The 21507-nt window shown below is 50.5% G+C and overlaps 1 protein-coding gene across 1 annotated transcript; it reads left to right on the top strand.

Annotated features, from left to right (window-relative positions):
* The first annotated feature begins 12242 nt into the window (after positions 1-12242).
* NEUROG1 (neurogenin 1) lies at positions 12243-13940 on the top strand. Its single transcript, XM_017532157.2, has one exon. It carries the CDS (start codon positions 12498-12500, stop codon positions 13233-13235), a length of 738 nt encoding a protein of 245 aa, XP_017387646.1. The 5' UTR covers positions 12243-12497; the 3' UTR covers positions 13236-13940.
* Positions 13941-21507: the final 7567 nt, after the last annotated feature.

Raw genomic sequence — 21507 nt, forward strand, 5'->3', positions numbered from 1 at the left:
ATACTGAGGGCTTAGCTGAGTGTCTCCCTCACAAAACTAGTTCACAAATAGTTTTTACACAAATATGGTGAAGCTGATGATGGAGTCAGGAAGTAAAGGACGGCCGGACACTGGGCACTCCTGGTGTTCATGCACACAGGCACCTGAGACATACTTGTTAAAGCCAGAAAGAAGGAAGACTGGGATGTTCTAGAAAGATTCCTGTTTTTCTAAACAAAGTTTTCTGCGTAGCCCTCAAATTAGCAGAAAATCTGGTCCTGCTGGTTTCCCAGCCCCCCCACCACACCCTGCGCTGAACCCTAAGAGAGGCACCTCCCAGCTCCCACTCCAGGACGCCTCTCTCTTAGTGGTAGCAGGTGTTGCGGTGAGCAGCTTGTGGTTTTGAGAGCTGGAATTGTCACCACGGCTACTCCCCACTTCTCTCTCTCTCTCTCAGTGTTCAGAGAAGAGGCTGGGGGCGTCTGAGCGAGCAGAAAGAGCATCATGTGGCCAGGGCTTTGGCAGAGCTTGGTGACAACTTACTACGCCCATGGGAGTGATCCACAGCAGCAAAGGCGTGGCTTCGATCTGCCCTTGTCCGATGCCCACCGCCAGCAGGGGTGGTTAGGGACCTCTCCTCCTCGAATTATGGTGCCTCCATTTCCCATTCTACTCCACTTTTATCTCCTAAAGTTACACCACCACAGAATGGGTGAACAAACACCCACCCAGAAAGCCCTCTTCTAGCCAAGGGCTGAGCACTCAGAGAGAGCCTGGGGCTGCTGGTGCCACCTGTGGGCCAACTCTCAGGTTACAGGAGGTGGAGTAATCCTGGAGAAGTGGCACAACCCAACTCCCCATGCCCTTCTCCCCCCAGGGTGAGGAAGGGCTATGTATGTGCATGCATGTGTCCACACCATGTCAGCACCCATGCAGGCATGAACACCTGGAGCCCATGCACAAATCCATTCCCTCCACAAATATTCTTTGAGCATCAACTACAAAGGATATGAATGATGATGGTGATGATGATGATGATGAAGTCAAGAAGTAAAGAGGGACTGACACTGAGCACCCTGGCCCTGGGAACTCCCCGTGCTCATGCAAACAGGCACCTGGAGAAAGCTAGGCACTGCCAGGCAATGAGGGTACAGAAGAGGGTGGTGCAGAAGAGAAAGGGGTAGTCTGTGGGCAGACGTGGAGGGGTCATCTTTGTTGGCCCCACCCATAGACACCTTTTTCCCAGCATTCACTGTCATTGCAATTCCGATTCCAGTCATGGTGGGGCACTGCTGCTTCTCTACTGCATTCCTCCCACCCCCGAAAAAGGGCTATTGGATTGATTCATTCCATTGTGACCTGGCTGACTTAGATTGATAACCAGTTATGTCCTTTTGTCCCCAGACTTCAGGTGAGCTCACAGTGCCCAGAGCTGGAGCTGCAATGGGGAATTGCTTCTCTTCCTTATATAAGGAGCAACGCTGGCCTTCCTCTTTCTCACACTGGAGCTGCTTTTCCCACTTTCCTTCTATCCGCCTCACCTGGGTTTGTATCTTCCCCTCTCGCCCGTCCCCACCTGCCCCAGACCTCGCTGCCTGTCACCTGGTCCCTGCTGCTCTTTTACTATTTCTCCTTCAGAACAGTCCATAAAGCGTTCATCCTGGCCTGAGTTAGCATCAGTGAGGCACTCAGTGCAGTGAAATCTAAGCATTGTCATTATGTGAGTATTTCATTCAGAATGTCCTCTCTGTCCTCATCTCCCAGCATGGGATACAAACAATGGAGGCGGCAGCAACGACCACCCCACTCAGCATATCCAGATCGTTCATGCATTTTTTCCAACACACACTGCTAATTTGTGATTAGAGGTTGTGGCACTGCACCCACTCATGAGCCCCCAGGGTCAGGCAGCCCTAGGCTCATCGGGGTCTATGTCCTAGTCCTCATGGCTGTCAGGCCCCAGCCAGAACGCTGTCCTTCAGGGAAGTCGGCATGGGCGGGGTCTCCCCTCCCCCCTCCCCCACCTCCACTTCAGATGCAAAGTGCACATATGGCTCATCTCCATCTTTGGGGGAGGTTCTGTCTAAAGTCCTCCCAAAGATTCAGATTGTATGACAAATCACGTTCTAGACTATCACGGGCAAGAAAGGGCCCAGGCATTTGCATCATTACCCCCAGACAACAGCTTCATTAGGCTGAAAGGGAGGTTTGCAGCCTCTCAAGCTCCGCCACTGACCTGGGCCTCTCACTTCCCCATTGTCTGTAGGCTCCAAGTCTCTCGCTCCAAACCATATGGTCCATTTGGGCATCTCACACTGCCTTCCAGGGAAAGCAGACATGTTGGGAAGCACTTAGAGCAGGTCAGAGGCCTGCCGCAAGATCCAGGTTCGAACTCGCCCCAAAGTGTTGTCAAACTGGGCCTGAAGAGAGGAACCACCAGCGATCAGAGAAGGCTGAACCCTAAAAAGCGGTGTGTGGGCCCAGGAGGGGAGGAGGAGGGGTCCTGTGCCAGAGGACAAAGGAATTAAGAGCCTCAGCAACAGCAGGTGGCCTGTTGGCCCCATAAGTCCGACAGCACATCAGTGTGGAGACCCTGGGGTAGCAGTGCTCATGCTAAGTCCACATCTTTTTACGCGGGCCCCCTTGCAGGACCCCAAGTATTTGGAGACTTCTCAGGGGTCCCCAGACCACAGACATTTCTCCCGTGAAGCCAATAAGCAGACCCATACTCTGGCAGCTGGCGTGTGAGGTCATCATTCCCCTGTCTCAGTCCCCAAGACCCTGAAAACCTTAAAAACCAGGTTGTCCCTGAGGATATGCATGTGTCCAGTTCAAAGGGAATTTTGGAGGCAGGGCCAGGAAAGCCACCCCAGCCTCTATCTCTTCAAAATCCCACGACTTTCAAACTCCACTTTGCTCCAAGCCTTTGCAAGATTCCAAACACTTGGAATTAACCCGGAGGCCAGCGCCATTCCCAGGCAGCCACAGGGGCCCGGTTTGCGGGTTCAGAGCCCGTCCTGGCCCCCTGTGGCCCAGGGGCCTCGAGCCCTGGGAGCCACTCCAGGGAAGGAATCCCTCCTGATATAGAAATGGGCTGGTGCGGACCTCGTGGATGTTTCTTTAAGAGCAGGGGAAGAAAACACAATCTCTCCTCCTGGTGCAACACTTCTACCCCGCCAACCCGGCGGATTAAGGCCAGGATTAACATTTTAAACTCGGCCAGACTTTCTGACTGAAAGATCCTCTCTGGTTAATCGTATTACTATCCCTGGGATTACTGCTTTACTCGCGGCAAAACAGATTTTAAAGTCGGGTTGATTAAAGTTCCCTCCTGTCTTCTCTCTGCTCCTTTAGGGGCGATAGTGGAAGAGGCTTGTAGCTTCTTAAGGAGACGACTTTTAAAATCGAATCTCACTTCGCATTTCTCTCCTTGCCCCTCCTCTCCTTCCAGGCCAGGAGGCGGCAAGAAGACTGGCTGGCGACACGGTTCCTTTTTTCCTGCCCACGTCAGCCCTTAGTTCCTGGTAATTTATCCCATATTAAAACTTCTTTAAGTAAGAATGGACAAGCATCAGCACCTGCTATGCAAATGCGGCCAAATCCAGCCCGGGCCGCGGGGCGTGCGCGCCCGCCCGACCGCGAGCGACCATTCAGCGCTCCCAAGGCGCCGGCGCGACCCTTCCTATGGAAACCGGGCAGGTCTCGACAGATTGCGGCGGGGAGGGGCGGAGGCCTGAATGCCCTCCCAGCCTCGGAAGGCGCCCAGAGGGGACTATCTGCGCCTCTCCAGCGGACTTTCTTTCCTCATACTCCATTCTTCTAGCCATCTTTGTTTTTTCCTTAAGGAAAGTCCTATTTTAATGCCAATGCACATGTTGCCGGATTTCCCACCAGAATTCATCCTTATTCAACATCCCAGCTCTTCGGGAGCGGTGGCAGTTTTCTTTTCTTTTTATTCTTTTTTCTCTGTCGCCCAGGCTGGAGTCCAGTGGCGCTGCAACCTCCACCTCCCAGGTTCAAGCAATTCTCCTGCCCTCAGCCTCCCGAGTAGCTGGGACTACAGGCGCGCGCCACCATGCCCAGATAATTTTTTTTTTTTAAGCAGAGACGGGGGTTTCACCATGTTGGCCAGACTGGTCTCGAACTCCTGACCTCAGGTGATTCGCCCGCCTCAGCCTCCCAAAGGGCTGGGATTACAGACTTGAGCACCGCGCCCGGCCGCTGTGGCAGTTTTCTAAGTGCAACAAGTTTCCCACTGCTTGTACGCAGGCGCAGCGGTCACCAAGGACTGTAGGACCTTGCCCCGGGGGTCCCAGGAATGTGGCTGTGGTGGGATAAATCGTCATCGCTGGCCCCAAATCCGTGCCAGGGGCTACAGGGCCAGGCGCACTCCTCGCCCACAGCCAGGCGGAGGAGGCAGGCCGGGTGATGGCGCGGCCGCGGTCGTCCAGCCGGATAACAAGGATTAGTGCGTTGGGGACGTTTGAAGCCTCTCGGTGCTCACGTGGCTGGAGGCCGCGGCGCAGTCGCCTCTCGTGCGGCCCTAATCCCCTCACGCGGCTCCGGTGACGAGCCGGCCCCATCGGGGAACCCGAACCTGCAGGCCCCGAGTCCCGGCTCTGGCTCCACGCGGGCGCTGAGTCAGGGCGCCCACGCGGCAGTGCCCACGCGTCCCCGTGAGCGCCCCTCCCGGCTCTCCGAGGCCCCAGCCGAAGGAAGAGCCACAGCTTGAGGGTCGTTGGCTCAAGACGCTAGTGCAGGGGGAACCCCCTTCTTCCAGTCCAGGAGCCTTTATTTGTGGCTCCATAAAAGAAATCCAGAGACATCGGCTCTCCCCGGCCGGAGCAAAACCCAAGCCGCGGCGGCGAGGGTGGGGGAGCGGCCGGCGTCCCAAAGAGATGCAAAGTAATAAATACTTTGTTTAGAGGCCGCCCGCTTGGTCCGTCCCTTGGGGGCATAGAAAATGAGGCGCTTTCCTCCCCCTTTAACTCAAGGGGAGTACTAATAATTCATGTATGTTATAATTCTTCACTGCCCCTAGGTAGTCTGGGAAAACTGGGAGAAAAGAAAATGCCAGAAAGTTATGGTAAAACTTAAGATGCGGCCAAAGTCGCTTTCTTTGCCCCTGCTGCGAGTGTTTGAATAAGAAGAATGCTCCTGGACTGTAACAAGCAAAAAGAATGAAGAAGACAAAAGATTTCCAGAAAAAGGTTTAGCTAGAAGACAAGGCAAGTGAAACTGAAAGGAGAAAAAAAGCATTTACAATGGAACAATAAGTGTACTAATCGCTTTGATATATTATACAAGCCCAAAGACCCAAAACATTGTGTAATTATTTATAAATGACTTCTCCACTCCTGTGTATAATGCAGAGGAATGAATAAAACTGCAGGCTACTCTCTAAACTATTTCTAAATAGACCTGGTTCAAAAGAAGGCAGAAGTGTTTGAAATAAAATAATTAATGGTGGATTTTATGGTTGTCTCATTAAAACATTTTAATTACTACAAACAAAATGCATTTGTGTTTGAACCCAACATGAATTTATGTAGCTGAGCATTAAGGTAGAGAAAAGCAAAAAGAAAACACTTAGCAATTTTTGTGTTTATTTCTGAATTCTTTCCATAAACCAATAGTCAGATTCCATTAGGATACATTTCACTGTGACTTCTTTTGTACACACAGAAGAAAACACCCTTCACAGTTTTCCCACACTTGACCCACAAGCATTCAGGGATAGGAATGGGGATCTGTTTTTAATCTCTACTAAAGACCTCAAGAATTCAAAAACATGAAGGGGGCAAAATGAAACTGCTCAGGAAAATTCACTCTGGCTTTAGCAACTTCCTGTGGCAGGTGCAGGCTGGCTTTGGGGGGCTAAACCTAGTGACAGCAATAGCGGGGCGATGGTTTGGGTTTTTGTTTTTATCTGAGCCCAGAAATTTAACTTCTTCAAGAACTCTAAGATAGCCAAACTCAGAGCCTTCGGAGATGGATCTGGAAGGACCCGCAGCCTCTAGCAGCTGATGTGAAAATGACTCCAGGCCTCACTGCCAAGGAGGGATGGGGCAATCGCCTCCACCTGCCCCCTTTTCCGTTCAGGGCCTGCACCCTCCTTCGTGGGCCCTCCCTGCACAAGCGTGCACACCCCCGTCACCTTCTCCACTCGCCTTTGGGCACAAAAAGGACATTGTTTCACCCAAGACTGGCCCTAACCACAAACGCACTTCCAACTTTGGCCAGCCCAAGCCCATGCTGTCCCCCTACACCAATGCAAGCTAGAGAACCCCAATCAAACTTCACAGATGCTTGTGGAAATATGTTTGGCTGCAGAATTGCCCAGTGTCATCTGGGGAGGCATTTCGGACACAGCACAGAATAAAGGAGATGTGCGCCAGGGCTTCCCCTGGAGCCCAGGACTCATCCCGCATGTAGGCAGATTGCACTCCACCAAACCCATCAGCAGACAATGCTGAGGAATATTCAAGCCGACATCTCCGAATTGGGAAATGCATATAGACAGCACTGTATTTAGCAGGGCAGGGGCCAAGGGGGCCTCCACGGATTTCTAGAAACCATGGATAATTTGCCATTTTCCTTGCTCTGTCACTGAAAGACCCCTCTGTTTCCCCCCTCCTGCCTCATTTCCCCCCACCCTTTTGGCCCCCTTCCACAACTGTCATGGGTCATCAGTAAAGAAAATAGGGAATTGTTTCTCTTTTCCAACCCCACCCTTCTTCTCTTATATGGAAACCCAACTGCTGCATATCTTTAGGTGTACTTGATGCACTGAAAGGAACCTGCAAGCTCTGTTGTCTGACCTCATCCTTCATCCCTTCCTATTGAGGAACTGCACCTTTGTCTTCCTTTTTTCTTTTTTTGCTTTAAAGATTACTACATTTTCTTTCTGAAATGCCACCCACGAAACCAATGCAACCCCCCCCCAAGATAGCTTCAGAAAGAAAATCATCATCGAAATCAAGAAGTCTTGTTTATGAAGGGCGGCCCTCTCCACAACTTCACCTTGTGTAAAATTTCCCATCAAGGATGCCGCTGGAGATATCAGCGTTGCCCAGTGGCCTTATAAACTTGGTGCAGTGCACTGACTGCCCTGACCCCAGTACTTGAGTGGCTGAGTAAGGTGCCCGCAACATTCACCTCTCCTGTCATAAGCTGCAGCTGAGAGTTCACATGTACTGTAAAATACAAAACAACTTTTCTTTGAAACCCCACAAAACTCAGGTCTACATGTAAGCACCACAGCACTCTCTTGAAATTAACATTCTGTCTAACCAATTGGATGGGACAGAGAATAATCTGAGCTAAAACAATTTAGGAAGAAAAGTACGGAATGTGATGGTGTCCCCTTCCCCCAGCCCCTTCAGATGATCATCTCAGTACTTCTTATGACAGGACTAACCTCCCCCTCTAGTTCCTGTTACTGCGTGTGTAAAATTTCGTTTCCTCAAGCCCAGGTTGAAGGGTTTCTGAGAACCAGCAGGGAGGCGGTTTGGCTCAGCCTTGCATCCACAAAAGGGCTGGAAGGCTGTGGACACTAACTCCAAATGAAGTCAGACACATGGTCACTGAGACACTGACAGGGTGGAGGAAGATGCTCCACCACGAATTCCAATTTGGACCATCCCTGGATCTCCATGACTATAGGCTCTATAATTTTGATGGTCACTTTAAAATCCTGAAACTGCCTTGTGAACGGCACAGACTCCTTTGTATTTTTATTTGTTAACCACATTGATTTATTATATGTAAACTTTTATAATTCACCACCATTTCTCCCCTATTTTGGCCTTTATTTATTTAAAATAATAATAATAAACCAAGTCTCTCAAGCCCCTGGAAGCATCCAACACCTTGCTCCCCTGGGAATCCCTCCTCTCATCTCTCAAGAAAGCTGTTTCTTCATCAGTGTGTTCATGCCAGAAAGGTCTTCCCGATGAAGTAAAATCACCTCCCTGCTTGTCCCACTGGGGTCCTGAGTCAGATCCCTGGGGCTGCCTGGAACAGCTGTGCCCTTGGAGTACCTCTTGGTGGTCATATAAATGTACCTGACCCACTTCAAGTGTTGAGGCAAGCACAGGAGAGGAGGGTGGTTGCTAATGCAAAATATCAATTCTAGTGTCAACGAATTGGCTCTAGGTATCAGTCAATATGACTTCAGCAAGTGCTCCAGAGATTCTGATTCCAGGGGTATGCCCGGCCTACCCTCCCCTGCTCCCCAGCAGATTGGCAGCTGGATGTCTCACACATCAGGCAGAAAACCTGGTGCGGTGCTCACTATGGCGGCACCTGCTGTGGCTGGATTTATTACATGCCCACATAACCTTCTATTCTATAACCTTCTGAGAATGACCGTTTCCACAGATACGCTCATGTACTAGGCTTGGAAGGCTTCGAGGAGCAGGAGAAACTTTCATCTTCCCTGGCAAGCATGCACATCCTTCTAAATGTGGCCTGGCCTTTTTCTCTTGAGGAGAGGCTCTGGGCCTCTCAAGCTGCCCCTTCATTCTCATCCTTCCAGGGCTCAGTCCTATCCTCAGTAGATCACTTATAGGAGGGCCCCCTGCAGATGCACTTATAAAAAAGCACAAGAGGTAGGCACTAACAGCCAAGAAGGAACCACGACATGCCCTGCCCAAGAGCCAGGGGCAGGCAGGGCAAGGCTTGGATGCTTGCCTGCTCAGCTCTCTAAGTTTCAAGAAAAGGAAGGGAGCATGGAAGGAGAAGGTACAGACCCACTGCTAGCTCACAAGGTGCCTCTGGACATACTGACATGGTGTCCTCTCTGGGCAGGTGTAGGCCAAGTCAGGGTGCATGGTTTGGTGGGTGGTAGAGAAGCTGGATTCCAGCACTTACTTGTCCCTCTAGCAGATGTCCTTGTACAGTGAATGACTGGAAGAACTTTAACAGCCCTGCTCAGAGAGAGCAGCAAGAGGAGGAGGAGAAGGGATGGAACAAGGAAGGCCACCATGCCTATTCAAGGGCCACCACAACTGCCCCCTCACCCTCTTTCCACTGGGTCCACCCAGAAACCCTATCCTCCAGACCAGCCCCCATACAGCTATTACAGTAACCCCCAGCCCTGTCTTTCACCTGGATTGTCTGTTCACATGCCATCCAGGCTTCAAGGCTTTTGCAAGTCCCCCTCTGCCAAGAAGCCTGCCCTTTGGGAGGTGCACAACACTCTTCAGATCTGCTCCCTTAATAGGCCCTCGACACCTCTCTAGTCCCAATGCCACATCTCCTCTCCTTGAGGACTATCGGCCTGCTTCACACTCTGCAGAGCCCCTGGCACAGGGTGGCATGCAGTAGGCTGTCAGTGTGTATTCGTTGATGATTGTGATGGAGGAACATGGAGTAGGGGCTGAAAGGACTCCTGAGTCTGGCCTAATTCGACCACCAGTGATCCCTGAGGTAACCCGATAAAAAGACCTCCCCATCCCCCACCTCAGTTTCCCATGTATGAGGTGCAGTGGAAAGATGAATAATCTCCAAAGGTTCTGCTGGCACTGAACCCTGGCTTACAAGACTCAGAGCCCATGATCCTCATCAGCCAGGTTTATCACCCCTGTTACCCCAGTGTCCAGCACAGTGTCTGGCCCAGCACAGGCAATCAACATAGCCAATCCTTCAGCAACCTGAGGATTTCACTTGGTGTTTTATTTATGAAACCACAGACACTAATCCTGGCCATCTGAAGCAGAAAAGCCCCACTAAAGAATGGAGGGCTGGAGAACCAGGCTCAGAAAGCAGGCAGAACCAGCGCAGGCCCTGGGAAGTGTTCAGTCAAGACATCCACTGGTTCCTGGCCACCTCCTTCACCACTGGTCACTGGCTCTTCCGGGTTGTTGCCATGACACAGGTGAACTCTGGACTGTCACCAGCTCTGAGCCTAAATTCCAAGTGGGGCAGCCAATTGCCTGTACTAAAATCATATGGCCACACCCTAATTGCTAGGAATGGGGAAAGGGTTCTCATGCATTCAAATTTCTCAACAGGAAAGCTCTTCAGGTACCTGTCAGCCAAAAAAGTAACACTGGCCAAACCAATTCTCTCCTCCAGGAATTTGGAAAAGCATTTGTTGTAGTGACTTGAAATAGTGAATTCTATTTCCATTAGATATGTCCACCCAGAACCTCAGAATGTGACCTTATTTGCAGATATAATTAAGGCAAGGGTTGCAAGATTAAATCATCCTGGATTAGCTGGGCCCTAAATCAAATGACAAATGTCCCTATAAGAGACAAGAAGGAAAAGAAACACAGAGGGGAACGCCACATGAAGAAAGGAGGCAGAAATTGGAGGGATGTAGCTGCCAATCAATGAATGAACAGCCAAGATGGCCAGAAGCCACCACCAGAAGCTGGGAGAGAGGCAAGGAACAGACTTTCCCTCAGAGCCTCCAAAAAGGAGCCATCCCTGCCAACACCTTAATTACAGACTTCTGGCCTCTTGAACTGTAAGAGAATGAACTTCTGTTGTCTTAAATCACCCAGTTTGTGGAATTTTGTTGTGGCAGTCCAAAGAAAGGAAGCTGATGCAGGCAGAGAAGTAGAGGCTGGGGGCAGAGAGAGGACCCCTGTGCTCCTGCTGGTTCACACAAGCCCTTGAAGCCCTTGGGTTCTTGAGATGCCCCGGTATTCATCCAACAACTGCCCTTTCTTGAGTGAGCTGGTTGAAGCCACTTTCTGTGACTTCTAATAAATCTCAAGCCCTTATATATGACTGTGTCCTAGCCTTCTGCCTAGGTCAGGGGTGCTTGCAGGGTGCAGTGGGGGAAGGGGACGGCTGGGGAAAGTCCCCTGAGCCAGAAGGCAAGCGCTGGTCAGTGAGCCAAGGTGGGCATTGCCTCTCCGCAGCCCCCTTCCACAAAGAAGCCAATGCCCCCCACACAGAGTCAGCTAGGCTCCCAGGGCAGCAGGCCAGGCTTCCTGCCTAAGGCTACCACCTGGAGATCAGGGGAGGGGGCTGGCACTTTGCTGAAAGCTGCTCATTTTCCAGTGCTGTTCCTTACTATTATCTCCCAAGTACAAAGTTGGGCAATGTCTGGGCCTCTGTTGCTCCTGGGTGAGTGTAGGCCACCAGAGAAAAGTGACTCCTGACATGCAGAGGGAAGACCTGCTGGAATAGGCCAGGTTAAGACACCAAAGGCGGGAAGAGGTTTGGAGAAAAGGGGTTCCACTGTCCCCCTGCCCGCCACAGGCTAGCTCTCTCTCCCTCCAGAGAAGCTGGATCCCCTGGCTGGCTTGCCCTGAAAAGGGCCACAGAGGCTGCAAGCAGGGCTCCGAGAGACGGTGAGCAATGGAATTCTCAGGCCATGGGGCGGGCAAGGTCTCAGGAACACGGGAGAAAAAGAGTCTTACACTTCTGTTACCTTAAGAATCTTGGGGTGACTGTTGGGGGCAGAGGTGTGGAGGAGGGTGGAGAAGGGAAGGGTGAAACCAAGACTCAAGGCAACCTGGGAAGTCACCCGATTCTCTTTTCCACTCTCCTCTCTGCACTCCCCAGATGAAGGTCAAAAGATTCTTTCCCGTTTCTTCATCAACCTGGACACAGCAGCGACACTTATCCTTGCCCTGCTCCCTTGGCTCTGGCATGGCCTCTCTCCAGTCTATTTGAAAACGATTTGCGCCCTGTTCAGCAGGTGCTGCCTATTTAGTGTCCCACGAACATGATCTCTGATCACCCTCTACAGGTAAACTTGCGTCTAATTTTACAGATGGGGAAAGCGAGGCTCAGAGAAGTTAAATTACTAGTCCAAAGTCACCCGAACATTCAGCAGCTGGAGAGGGGATGCGAACCCAGACTCCAAGTCCCCTCCAGGTTTCCAGTACTCACTGGGCGGCTCACACTTTCGCACTCGCGCCCCGCCTCCCCATCCCACCCCAGCGAGGGGCGCCTAGCCCGCCCCGAGAGGAGCGTGCCTCTGCCGCTAATCGTCCGCAGACCCCGCCTCCGTTTCACTGCCTGGAGACGCCCTGGCCAGCTTAGCCCGAGCCGACTCCCGGGGCCGCGCGACGCCGCCGATTGGCCGGCGGTAATTACGGGCACACTCCGGGTGGGGGGAGGGGCGGGGGCGGCCTCCCGCGAGCATAAATTATGCAAATACCCGGGCGCCGCACGGGGATGACCTGCCGCCTTGTTCCATTCACCCGGGCTGCCGCGGGGGCGGAGGTGGCAAGGAAGGGGGGCGCCCATTGTTACGCCGGGTACTTAAGGGGTCCTGAGGCCGGTCGTGTGCCACACTCGGTGCTCACACGAGCTGATCTGATCGCCGGCGACATCACTCGGGAGACCGGCCGGGCGCGTGGCCCCTGCAGGCGAGGCCAAGTTCCCCGTGCGTCCCTGGGCCCTTCCAGGCTCTCGCGCCCGCTGCTGGCACAGAGTAACAACCCCAGGCCGTTGGGAACGTAAGTGCGCCCTGGCGGCCCTGCCCCCAGTCCGGGCTGCAGCGCTCTGAGCGCCTTTCTATCCTTCCGTCGGTCCTGCACAGTGCAACGATGCCAGCCCCTCTGGAGACCTGCATCTCCGACCTCGACTGCGCCAGCAGCAGCAGCAGCAGCAGTGATCTGTCCGGCTTCCTTACCGACGAGGAAGACTGTGCCAGGCTCCAACTGCCAGCCTCTGCCTCGGGGCCGCCAGCGCCGGTCCGCAGGGGCGCGCCCAGTACCTCCCGGGCGTCAGAGGTTCCAGGGGCACAGGACGAGGAGCAGGAGCGGCGGCGGCGCCGCGGCCGGGCGCGGGTGCGCTCAGAGGCGCTGCTGCACTCGCTGCGCAGGAGCCGGCGCGTCAAAGCCAACGATCGCGAGCGCAACCGCATGCACAACTTGAACGCTGCGCTGGACGCACTGCGCAGCGTGCTGCCCTCGTTCCCCGACGACACCAAGCTCACCAAGATCGAGACGCTGCGCTTCGCTTACAACTACATCTGGGCTCTGGCCGAGACACTGCGCCTGGCGGATCAAGGGCTCCCCGGAAGCGGTGCCCGGGAGCGCCTCCTGCCACCGCAGTGCGTCCCCTGCCTGCCCGGACCCCCAAGCCCCGCCAGCGACGTGGAGTCCTGGGGCTCAGGTGCCGCCGCCTCTCCCAGCGCCGCCGCCGCCTCTCCACTCTCTGACCCCAGCAGCCCCGCCGCCTCCGAAGACTTCACCTACGGCCCCGGCGACCCCGTTTTCTCCTTCCCAGGCCTGCCCAAAGACTTGCTCCACACGACGCCTTGTTTCATCCCTTACCACTAGGCCCTTTGTAGGCACCGTTACCTTCCCCCTCCCCTAGTCAGCAGGCAATAGATGGGGCCCCAGCTGCCGCCTCCTCGGGACCCCCTCTCCTGGAGGAGTGAGGAAGCGGGAGCTTTAAAGGGGTCGGGGATACCTGAGCCGCTTGTTAGGTCGCTGCACCCTCGCTGCGGCTGCCTCTTGGTCTGTTTCTCCAGCCCTCAGCCCCGGGCCCCTCCTGCCCGTCCCTAGACGGCCTTTCCTTTTGCACTTTCTGAACTCCACAAAACCTCCTTTGTGGCTGGCTCAGAACTGACCCCAGCCACCACTTCAGTGTGATTTAGAAAAGGGACAGATCAGCCCCTGAAGACGAGGTGAAAAGTCAATTTTACAATTTGTAGAACTCTAATGAAGAAAAACGAGCATGAAAATTCGGTTTGAGCCGGCTGACAATACAATGAAAAGGCTTAAAAAGGAGAGACAAGGAGTGGGCTTCATGCATTATGGATCCCGACCCCCACCACTGCAGGCTCGCTCTAGGAAGAACTGGAGACTCTTGCTTAGCTATTCAGGCACCGGGCTGGAGAGTACTTTAATTTATTCAAGATGCTTCATTCATATGAAAATGTATTTTTGTACATAAAGAGTTTATTCTATTATGAGCTGTCAAAGTTTACGTTTGTACTGCAGATGCTTCATGTAAATAAAAACTAAGAAAAAAATAAGTCACCAAGTTTCTTGCCTAATATTGGTGTCTCTGGGGCTTTTCTTGCTTTTCCCTGGTGGCTCAACCACTAAAGTGAAACACTATCCCCACTCACCTCCAAAGCCTCCAGTCCTGTTTCAAAAACAATTAAAAAATAAAACGCACCTGATTTCCACCAAGAAACGGATAAAGAGAGACTAGGGCATTTGGGATCCATCATTTCCTTTCACCTTGTAAGCACAAGGGAGATCTTTCAGGCTCCCCATAAGCCAATTAAGACTTTTTAGTAGAGAATTAGCTCCGAATCCGCAGCTACCTGTTGAGGTAGAGGCAGTGGGAGAGTCTTTCTTTTGAGGAGCTCCACATCAGCTGGCTCTGTGTTTCAAAGAGAGGGGATTAAAAAGATCAATACAGTGTGACCACTGGTTAGGAAGTCGCAGTGACAGGTGGGCCTAGGCTAGGCAAGCAGAAGGGTCCACTCTTATAACAGCCTATTTAGAGGGGGAAATTAATTTGTAAACAATGCGTCCAAATTGTTTTTCGTTGAGTCTGGATTCACCCTGGCTGTGAAGTGTGGGATGAATTATGCTGGTGTGGTGTCCTGAGTGGGGTGTGTAGCTGCCTAATATTGTGAGCTAGGGCGCTTGCATTATCCTCAGCCCCCATCCCCCAGCATACACACACACACACACACACACACACACACACTTAACACCCTCTGTGGCCCACAGTGGTGGGGGAGGCCCAGAGAGGGAGGGCTCGGGTGCAGGGCTTGCTCAGCCAGGCCTCAGGGGCAATAGCTAAAGCTTTCATTTGATGCCAGAGAAATCAGCTGCCCAAACTCAGTGGGGATTTTTCTGGCTGCAGTGTGTTTGTCTGTTGTCTTACAATCAGCTAATAGCATCAGCTAGTAGCAGTTTTTGTTTTAAATTTTTAGAATGTGGGTAATTACAAGAGGTAGTTCCTAAAATGCTTTTACTGACATTTCCTCAGTTCACAAGTTACCCTATGTTGTTCAGACCAGATCTCGGCCAGGCACTATGGCTCATGTCTGTAATCCCAGCACTTTGGGAGGCCCAGGCATGTGGATCACTTGAGCTCAGGAGTTTGAGACCAGTGTGGACAACATGGTGAAACCTCATCTCTACAAAAAAACACAAAAATTAGCCAGCGCAGTGATGCGCACCTGTGGTCCCAGCTACCCAGTAGGCTGAGGAGGGAGGATCGCCTGAGCCCAGGGAGGCAGAGGCTGCAGTGACCCCTGATGGTGCTACTGCATTCAACCTGGATGACAGAGACCCTGTCTAAAACACACACACACACAAACAAACAAACAGGCCTTTTTCTCCACTGGGTTCTTCTTTTCCTGAATATAATGATTTAGTGGCAAGGTTGTGGGGAAGGTGGGAATGGGCTCAGGAAAATGAGTCCTAAACACAAAGCTGGTAGAGTGAATGATATTGATGGAGAAATTATATTTGTGTGGGAGGCATATAGAAGCAGAGGGCCAGAGTACAGCCACTGATGGCAGGTTCTACTTATGAAAGCATTTTCCCTCCTCACATGTTGGAGCCGCAGATCCACACACTAGGTTCCTGAAGGCATCACTAAGCTTAGCCATTGGGAAGGCACCCGCCTTCAGATACAAAGGCTACTTTGCAGAAGCTTCTGGAAAGTTGAATGCCTTCTCTAATTGCCCCCAGAGAGACAAAGTCATCCAAGAAAATCTTCAAATTGCTTCTTCTAAAAGCTCCAAGGAAAAAGTTGTGTCTCTAGAATAACTCAGTCCAGGGTCTCTATTGTCTGTCTCAGAATTGATTCACTTGACTAGTTTTGTGTTTTCTGTTTTCCTAGCACAAACAGCAAAATGGTCTGCATCAGATTTTCTGCTCTCCCATGCATAGGATGCTTGAAGTGACTCCCTCTAGCTTTCCGAAGGGCCCAGGCCAGGTTCGAGAATGGCAAGTCTTCTATGGAGAGGAGAGTCCAGCCATAACATAGGCACACGTGTCTGGGACAGGGAAAGAGAACAACAGATTGTGTCCTGATTATTGTCCAAGCACTGGCAAACAGCTGGAGCAGGAACTTTGTCTCATACAGCTAGCTGCATGTGGGCAGCACTGAAAGCAGGGAGAAAGGCCATTACCACTGAGACTAAACAGCAAACCGCATCCTCAAGCTTATTGCCACAATAGACTCAAGATGTAGGCCCCAGAGCACCTTTCCAAAGAGAAAAGTCTTTAACAACATTGCTGGTTGGGGGGCATCTCTACCCCTGCCAGTTAATACTATTCTTCTAAGGAAGTAAGCATATATATGCAGCTCTTAGAATTCTCAAATAGAGGAAAGGAAGGAAAGTGATTAAAAATGCTTATCCCCACCTCAGGGGCCTCTTTCTTCCCACAACAAATTCTCATTTATCTACAGACACCTGTGAAGGTAGGGGGTGGGATGGGGGTCAGGAGGGGGGATAAGAGAAGAGCGGGCAGGTTACTAAAATATACTAAACAATGATAGAACATAGACCTCCCTGCTGACAGCCATGTCTCTATCCTCCACATAATCTTCAGAAACATTCTTCATTCTCTACCTTAATCTCTAAATTTATTTTTGCCCTGGTTTAACATTTGGCTTTGTTTTTGTTTTTGAGACAGAGCCTCACTCTGTTGCCCAGACTGGAGTGCAATGACATGATCTTGGCTCACTGCAACCTCCACCTCCCAGGTTCAAGCAATTCTCCTGCCTCAACCACCCAAGTAGCTGGGATTACAGACACACACCACCATGCCTGGGTAATTTTTTGTACTTTTAGTACAGACAGGGTTTTGCCACGTTTGCCAGGCTGTTCTTGAACTCCTGACCTCAGACAATCCACCCCTCTTGGCCTCCCAAAGTGCTGGGATTACAGGCGAGAGCCACTGCACCCAGCCAACATGTATATTTGTATATACTTCTTCCAAGCCTTTGTGAAAGCAGGGAAGGGAAGATTAGGATAAACTAATAAAATGAAGATTCCACTCATTCTCTTATTTCTTTAATGACTCTTTACCAAGCCCCTACTATGTGCTGAGCACCTTTCTAAGCACTGGAGTAACCAGGACAGACAAAGTTCTTGGCCCAAAGGAGCTTTCATTCTAGTGGGGAAAGGCAAAATAAATTTATGAAAGATTGCAGTAAGTTCTGAGGAGAAAAAATAAAGCAAAAGAAGGTGGCTATGGAATGCCAGGGTGGGAGAATAGTTGCTCTTTTAGAAAAGATAGTCAAGGAAGGTATTTAAATGTGGTTACATTTAAGCAAAGGACTGAATGAAGACAGGGAGTGGGGGATGTCATGCCAATATTTCAGGTGAGGGGAGAAGGCCCAGCAAGGGGAAAGCCCTGGCCAGCAGTGTATTAGAGGGGCAGCAAGGAGGCTGACATGGCTGGAACAGCGGGCATGCTGTGAGCAAGGATGGCCTGAGAGATGATGATATCGTTTGGCTGTGTCTCCACCAAAATCTCATCTTGAATTCCCACGTGTTGTGGGAGGGACCCAGTGGGAGGTAACTGAATCATGGAGGCACGTCTTTTCTGATCCCATGATAGTGAATAAGTCTCGTGAGATCTGATGGTTTCAAAAAGAGCAGTTCCCCGGCACAAGCTCTCTCTTTGCCTGCTGCCATCTGTGTAAGAGGTGACTCGCTTCTCCTTGCCTTTCATCATGATTGTGAGGCTTCCCCATCCATGCGGAACTATAAGTCCAATTAAATCCCTTTCTTTGTAAATTGCCCAGTCTCGGGTATGTCTGCATCAGCAACCTGAAAACTGAGTAATACAGATGAGGTGCACAGTCAAATCACAGTGAGCCTTGTAAACTATTGTGAGGACTTCAGGGGTTTTTTCTCAAGGTAATTGGAGGGCTGAAAGCAAAGACGTCCCAAGACCACACTGGTTGTTACATGAATGATAGATGCTGAGGCCAGGGCAGAATAAGGGACCTAACTAAGCATCTGACCATTAGTCCTGAAGAAAGGAGCACATAGTGTAAAGCTGGTGAAAAGTGGTCAGGACCAGGATACACTTTGAAGATAGAAACACCGAGATTTGTTGTTGAGCATGAAAGAAAGAGAGGAATCAAGGATGGCTTCAAGGATTTTAATTTGGAGCAATGTGGATACAGGACCTACCACAGAAAGCCCTCTACAAATGTGTGATTTTGCCTGAAATGCTCATTTTAGTATCTAAAACAAAGATAGAAGCACGAGTCTCCAGGTCTGTATTAGTCCATTTTCGTGCTGCTGATAAAGACGTACTTGAGACTGGGCTATTTTTAAAATAAAAAGATTTAACTGGACTTACAGTTCCACGTGGCTGGGAAGCCTCACAATCATGGCGGAAGGCAAGGAGGAGCAAGTCACGTCTTTCGTGGATGGCAGCAAGAAAAGAGAACTTGTGCAGGAAAACTCCTTACACTAACTATCAGATCTCATGAGACTTGCTCACTATCACAAGAACAGCACGGGAAAGACCTTACCTCCCAGTGTCCACGAGCTGAAGACAGGCTGGTGCTCAAGAGAACCATAGCTTTGTTTGAGTTGGGGCCAAAAAGAAATGCCTAAAAGAACCTTCATGGCAAGGGTTGGGGAAGGGACTAGTGGTGTAACGGCCAAGGCCCTCAGTATCACCATCCCATCATCGTCACCCTAGCTAGCACTTATGTAGCACTTACCCTGTGTTCTGTGCACTACTCCAAACAAACCACACACAATAACTTATTTCATTCTTCCACCCATGAAGTTGATAATATCATTATCTCCATTTTACAGATGACAGAAGTGAGGCACAGTCAAAGAACTTACCTAAGATTACACAGCTAGTAACTCATGGAGCTGGGATTTGAACCTAGGTAAACTGGCATTAGTGCTCCTGCTGCTGCTTCAATTATCTCTCAAGGAATAAAAATGAAGTGCAGCTGAGTGAAAAGCATCATGGGCCATAAGCTTAGCTTCGATCCCCAGTCTAGCCCAGGAGGAAGCTGGATCATAGCAGGAGACAGGGCCATGGCTGCCATTCCAGGGCCTTTGGCTGAATGAGGAAAAGGGCACATTCGCCCTACTCCTCTCACTGAGGGAGGAGAGAGCTAGCCCAAGAGGGCTTAAAGGTGAGTTCTCTGGCAACAACCTGGGGTATCAGTTTGCAGGACCAACAGAGCTAAGAACCTGGTGGCATCCTCTTGTGAAAAATCAGTCTCCACCAATCCACGTCTGTCTAGAAAGCCCCTCACATCTTACCCGTCCTAGACATTTTTTTTTTTTAAGAAAATATGTATGCAGTTGCTTCAACCTCGGCCAAGCAGAAAATTAAGGCCACAAAGTTCAACACCAAAGAGACTGATGGTGAAGATTTTAGCCTAGAAGATGCTCCTAGTAAGTTTTACCAGTTGTCTGCAAGGCCATAAGTCAATAATATGCCTAAGTATATCTCTCCTTAGGAGCTGTCAGTTCCCAGAGAAGCTCAGGACAAACTCTCAGCTCAAGCACTGAGTTTACCTGCTGCTTACTGGGCTGATGACCATGAGCCAGGAAACCCTGAAGGCAGGATGCTAAAACTAGACGTTGGGGTTTTAGATGGCTGAGCTTATGCCATCCTTTAGGGCAGGGTACTATTTGTCTTCTAAGGTCACTGTCATATTAGGATGAAGACCACTGTGTCATTGACAGATGCCATCTTCTGGTCTTAAGAGTAAGGTGAAGCATGCATCCAGATTATGTCAAAGTGGTCTCAACTCTCTGAGATACAAGCAAAAGAGGAGAGCCAGAGTATACACTGTTTAGTTGACTCAAATTTGATCTTCATTCGTCTAAAGAACTGCACTTGACCCTTAATCATATGCTGCTTGCTTTTATTGGTTAAACTCATCTCAACACAAACTGAACACCTCCTGCACAGCCAGCATGTGAGCTTGGTAGACTGTACTATTGTTCACAATTGTTGGTTCCTTCCCCCACTTTTACTCTGTGCACTCCTACACAGGCTGATAGTCCTTCCTGTCCCAGCGACTTTGGCCTTGGTTGTGGGACTGGCTTTGGCCAGTGGATTGTAAGTACACGTAAGCTATGCCACATCTAAGCAGAGGCTTTCCTTGCATTTGTACAGTTTGTCTTCTTCTCCACCTCTTCTTTCTCCAGACTCTGCTTTCTGCATGAGGGCAGCAGGACTGAGAAAGTGGCCACCTGTGTCTGTTCATTTTGCATCACCATAAAGGTATACCTGAGGCTGAATAATTTATAATGAAAAGAGGTTTAATTGGCTCACAGTTCTGCAGGCTGTACACAAAGCATGGCACCAGCATCTGCTCGGTTTCTGGTGAAGCCTCAGGGAGCTTTAACTCAAGGCAGAAGGCAAAGCAGGAGCAGATCCATCATGTGGTGAGAGAGAGAACAAGAGAGAATGTGAGCAAGAGAGTGAAAAGGAGGTGCCACACACTTTTAAACAACCAGAAATCACATGAATTCAGAGCGAGAACACAGTCATTACTGTGAGGACAGCACCAAGACATTTGTGAGAGCTCCACCCCCATGATCGAAACACCTCCTACCAGGCCCCAACTCCGACACTTGGAATTACATTTCAACCTGAGATTTGGAGGGGACAAACATCCAAACTGCATTGCTGCCCCTTCAGTTGGAGCCCCAAATGAGAAGTACCTGTTCAGTTCCTCATCTCAAGGTCTGCTTCTAGGAGATTCCAAAAAACAAGATAGTGCATATCTGAAATCTGTTCATAGCCTTTTCCTCAAAGAAATCTGATCAAAACATGCTGTACCAAATAATTATACCTGGCTCTTCCTAGAACAAAATCCAGATGCCTTGGGCTGTATACTCATCTACCCCCTCCATATCCCCTAGGCCTAGACCGCAAGAGCCCTCTTACCACCCCCCAAAACACAGCAGGGCCTTTTGTGACTCTATGTCTTCTACCCACTTGTCTCCTATCTAGCTAACCCCAGGCCCTCACTCATCCTTCATGCTGCAGCTCCAATGCCGTCTCCTTTGTGAAGCCTCCTCCAATAGCCTAGGCAAACTTAGTCATTCCATTATCCTCTGGGCACTTATCACTCAGTCACCTTCCTGATTATTGCATATACTGTGAACATATCAGTTTCTAAGGGAATTCAGGTTTCTTAAGCTCAGGAAGCAGGTCCAAGTCCTCTAAGAGCCTCTAATAGTCCCCCGAACTCATATACTATCATTTATGCGGTGCTTTCATGCAGTTCACAACTTGACTGGAGAATCACTGAAATAGCTCCCAGTCTTCCTTGGAAGGGCTTACAGGTGGTTCAAGCCAAAGAGAAATAAGTTGTCTTTATTTGATCTTTCATCTGGTCCCAGTCAATTTCCCTTAAGGGAGAAGGCTATAATTCTGCAGGCAGACAACACTGCAGGTATGGGAGCGGGAGGGGTACAGTAGAGAAGCAGCCATCAACTCAGGAAGGAGGCCAAAAGAACTCATCATTCACTTTTTTTTCAGCCACAGCCAACTCAGAGGTGCCCAAAGCACCTTGTTCTCTTCAGATTCCTTACCATCTTAACAGGGCTAACACTAAGAATGG

Source organism: Cebus imitator, unplaced genomic scaffold (genome assembly GCF_001604975.1).
Source record: "Cebus imitator isolate Cc_AM_T3 unplaced genomic scaffold, Cebus_imitator-1.0 Scaffold76, whole genome shotgun sequence".
NCBI lineage: Eukaryota > Metazoa > Chordata > Mammalia > Primates > Cebidae > Cebus > Cebus imitator.

Coding starts and splice junctions, on each gene's coding strand:
- NEUROG1 (XM_017532157.2), top strand. CDS start 12,498: ATGCCAGCCCCTCTGGAGACCTGCATCTCCGACCTCGACTGCGCCAGC.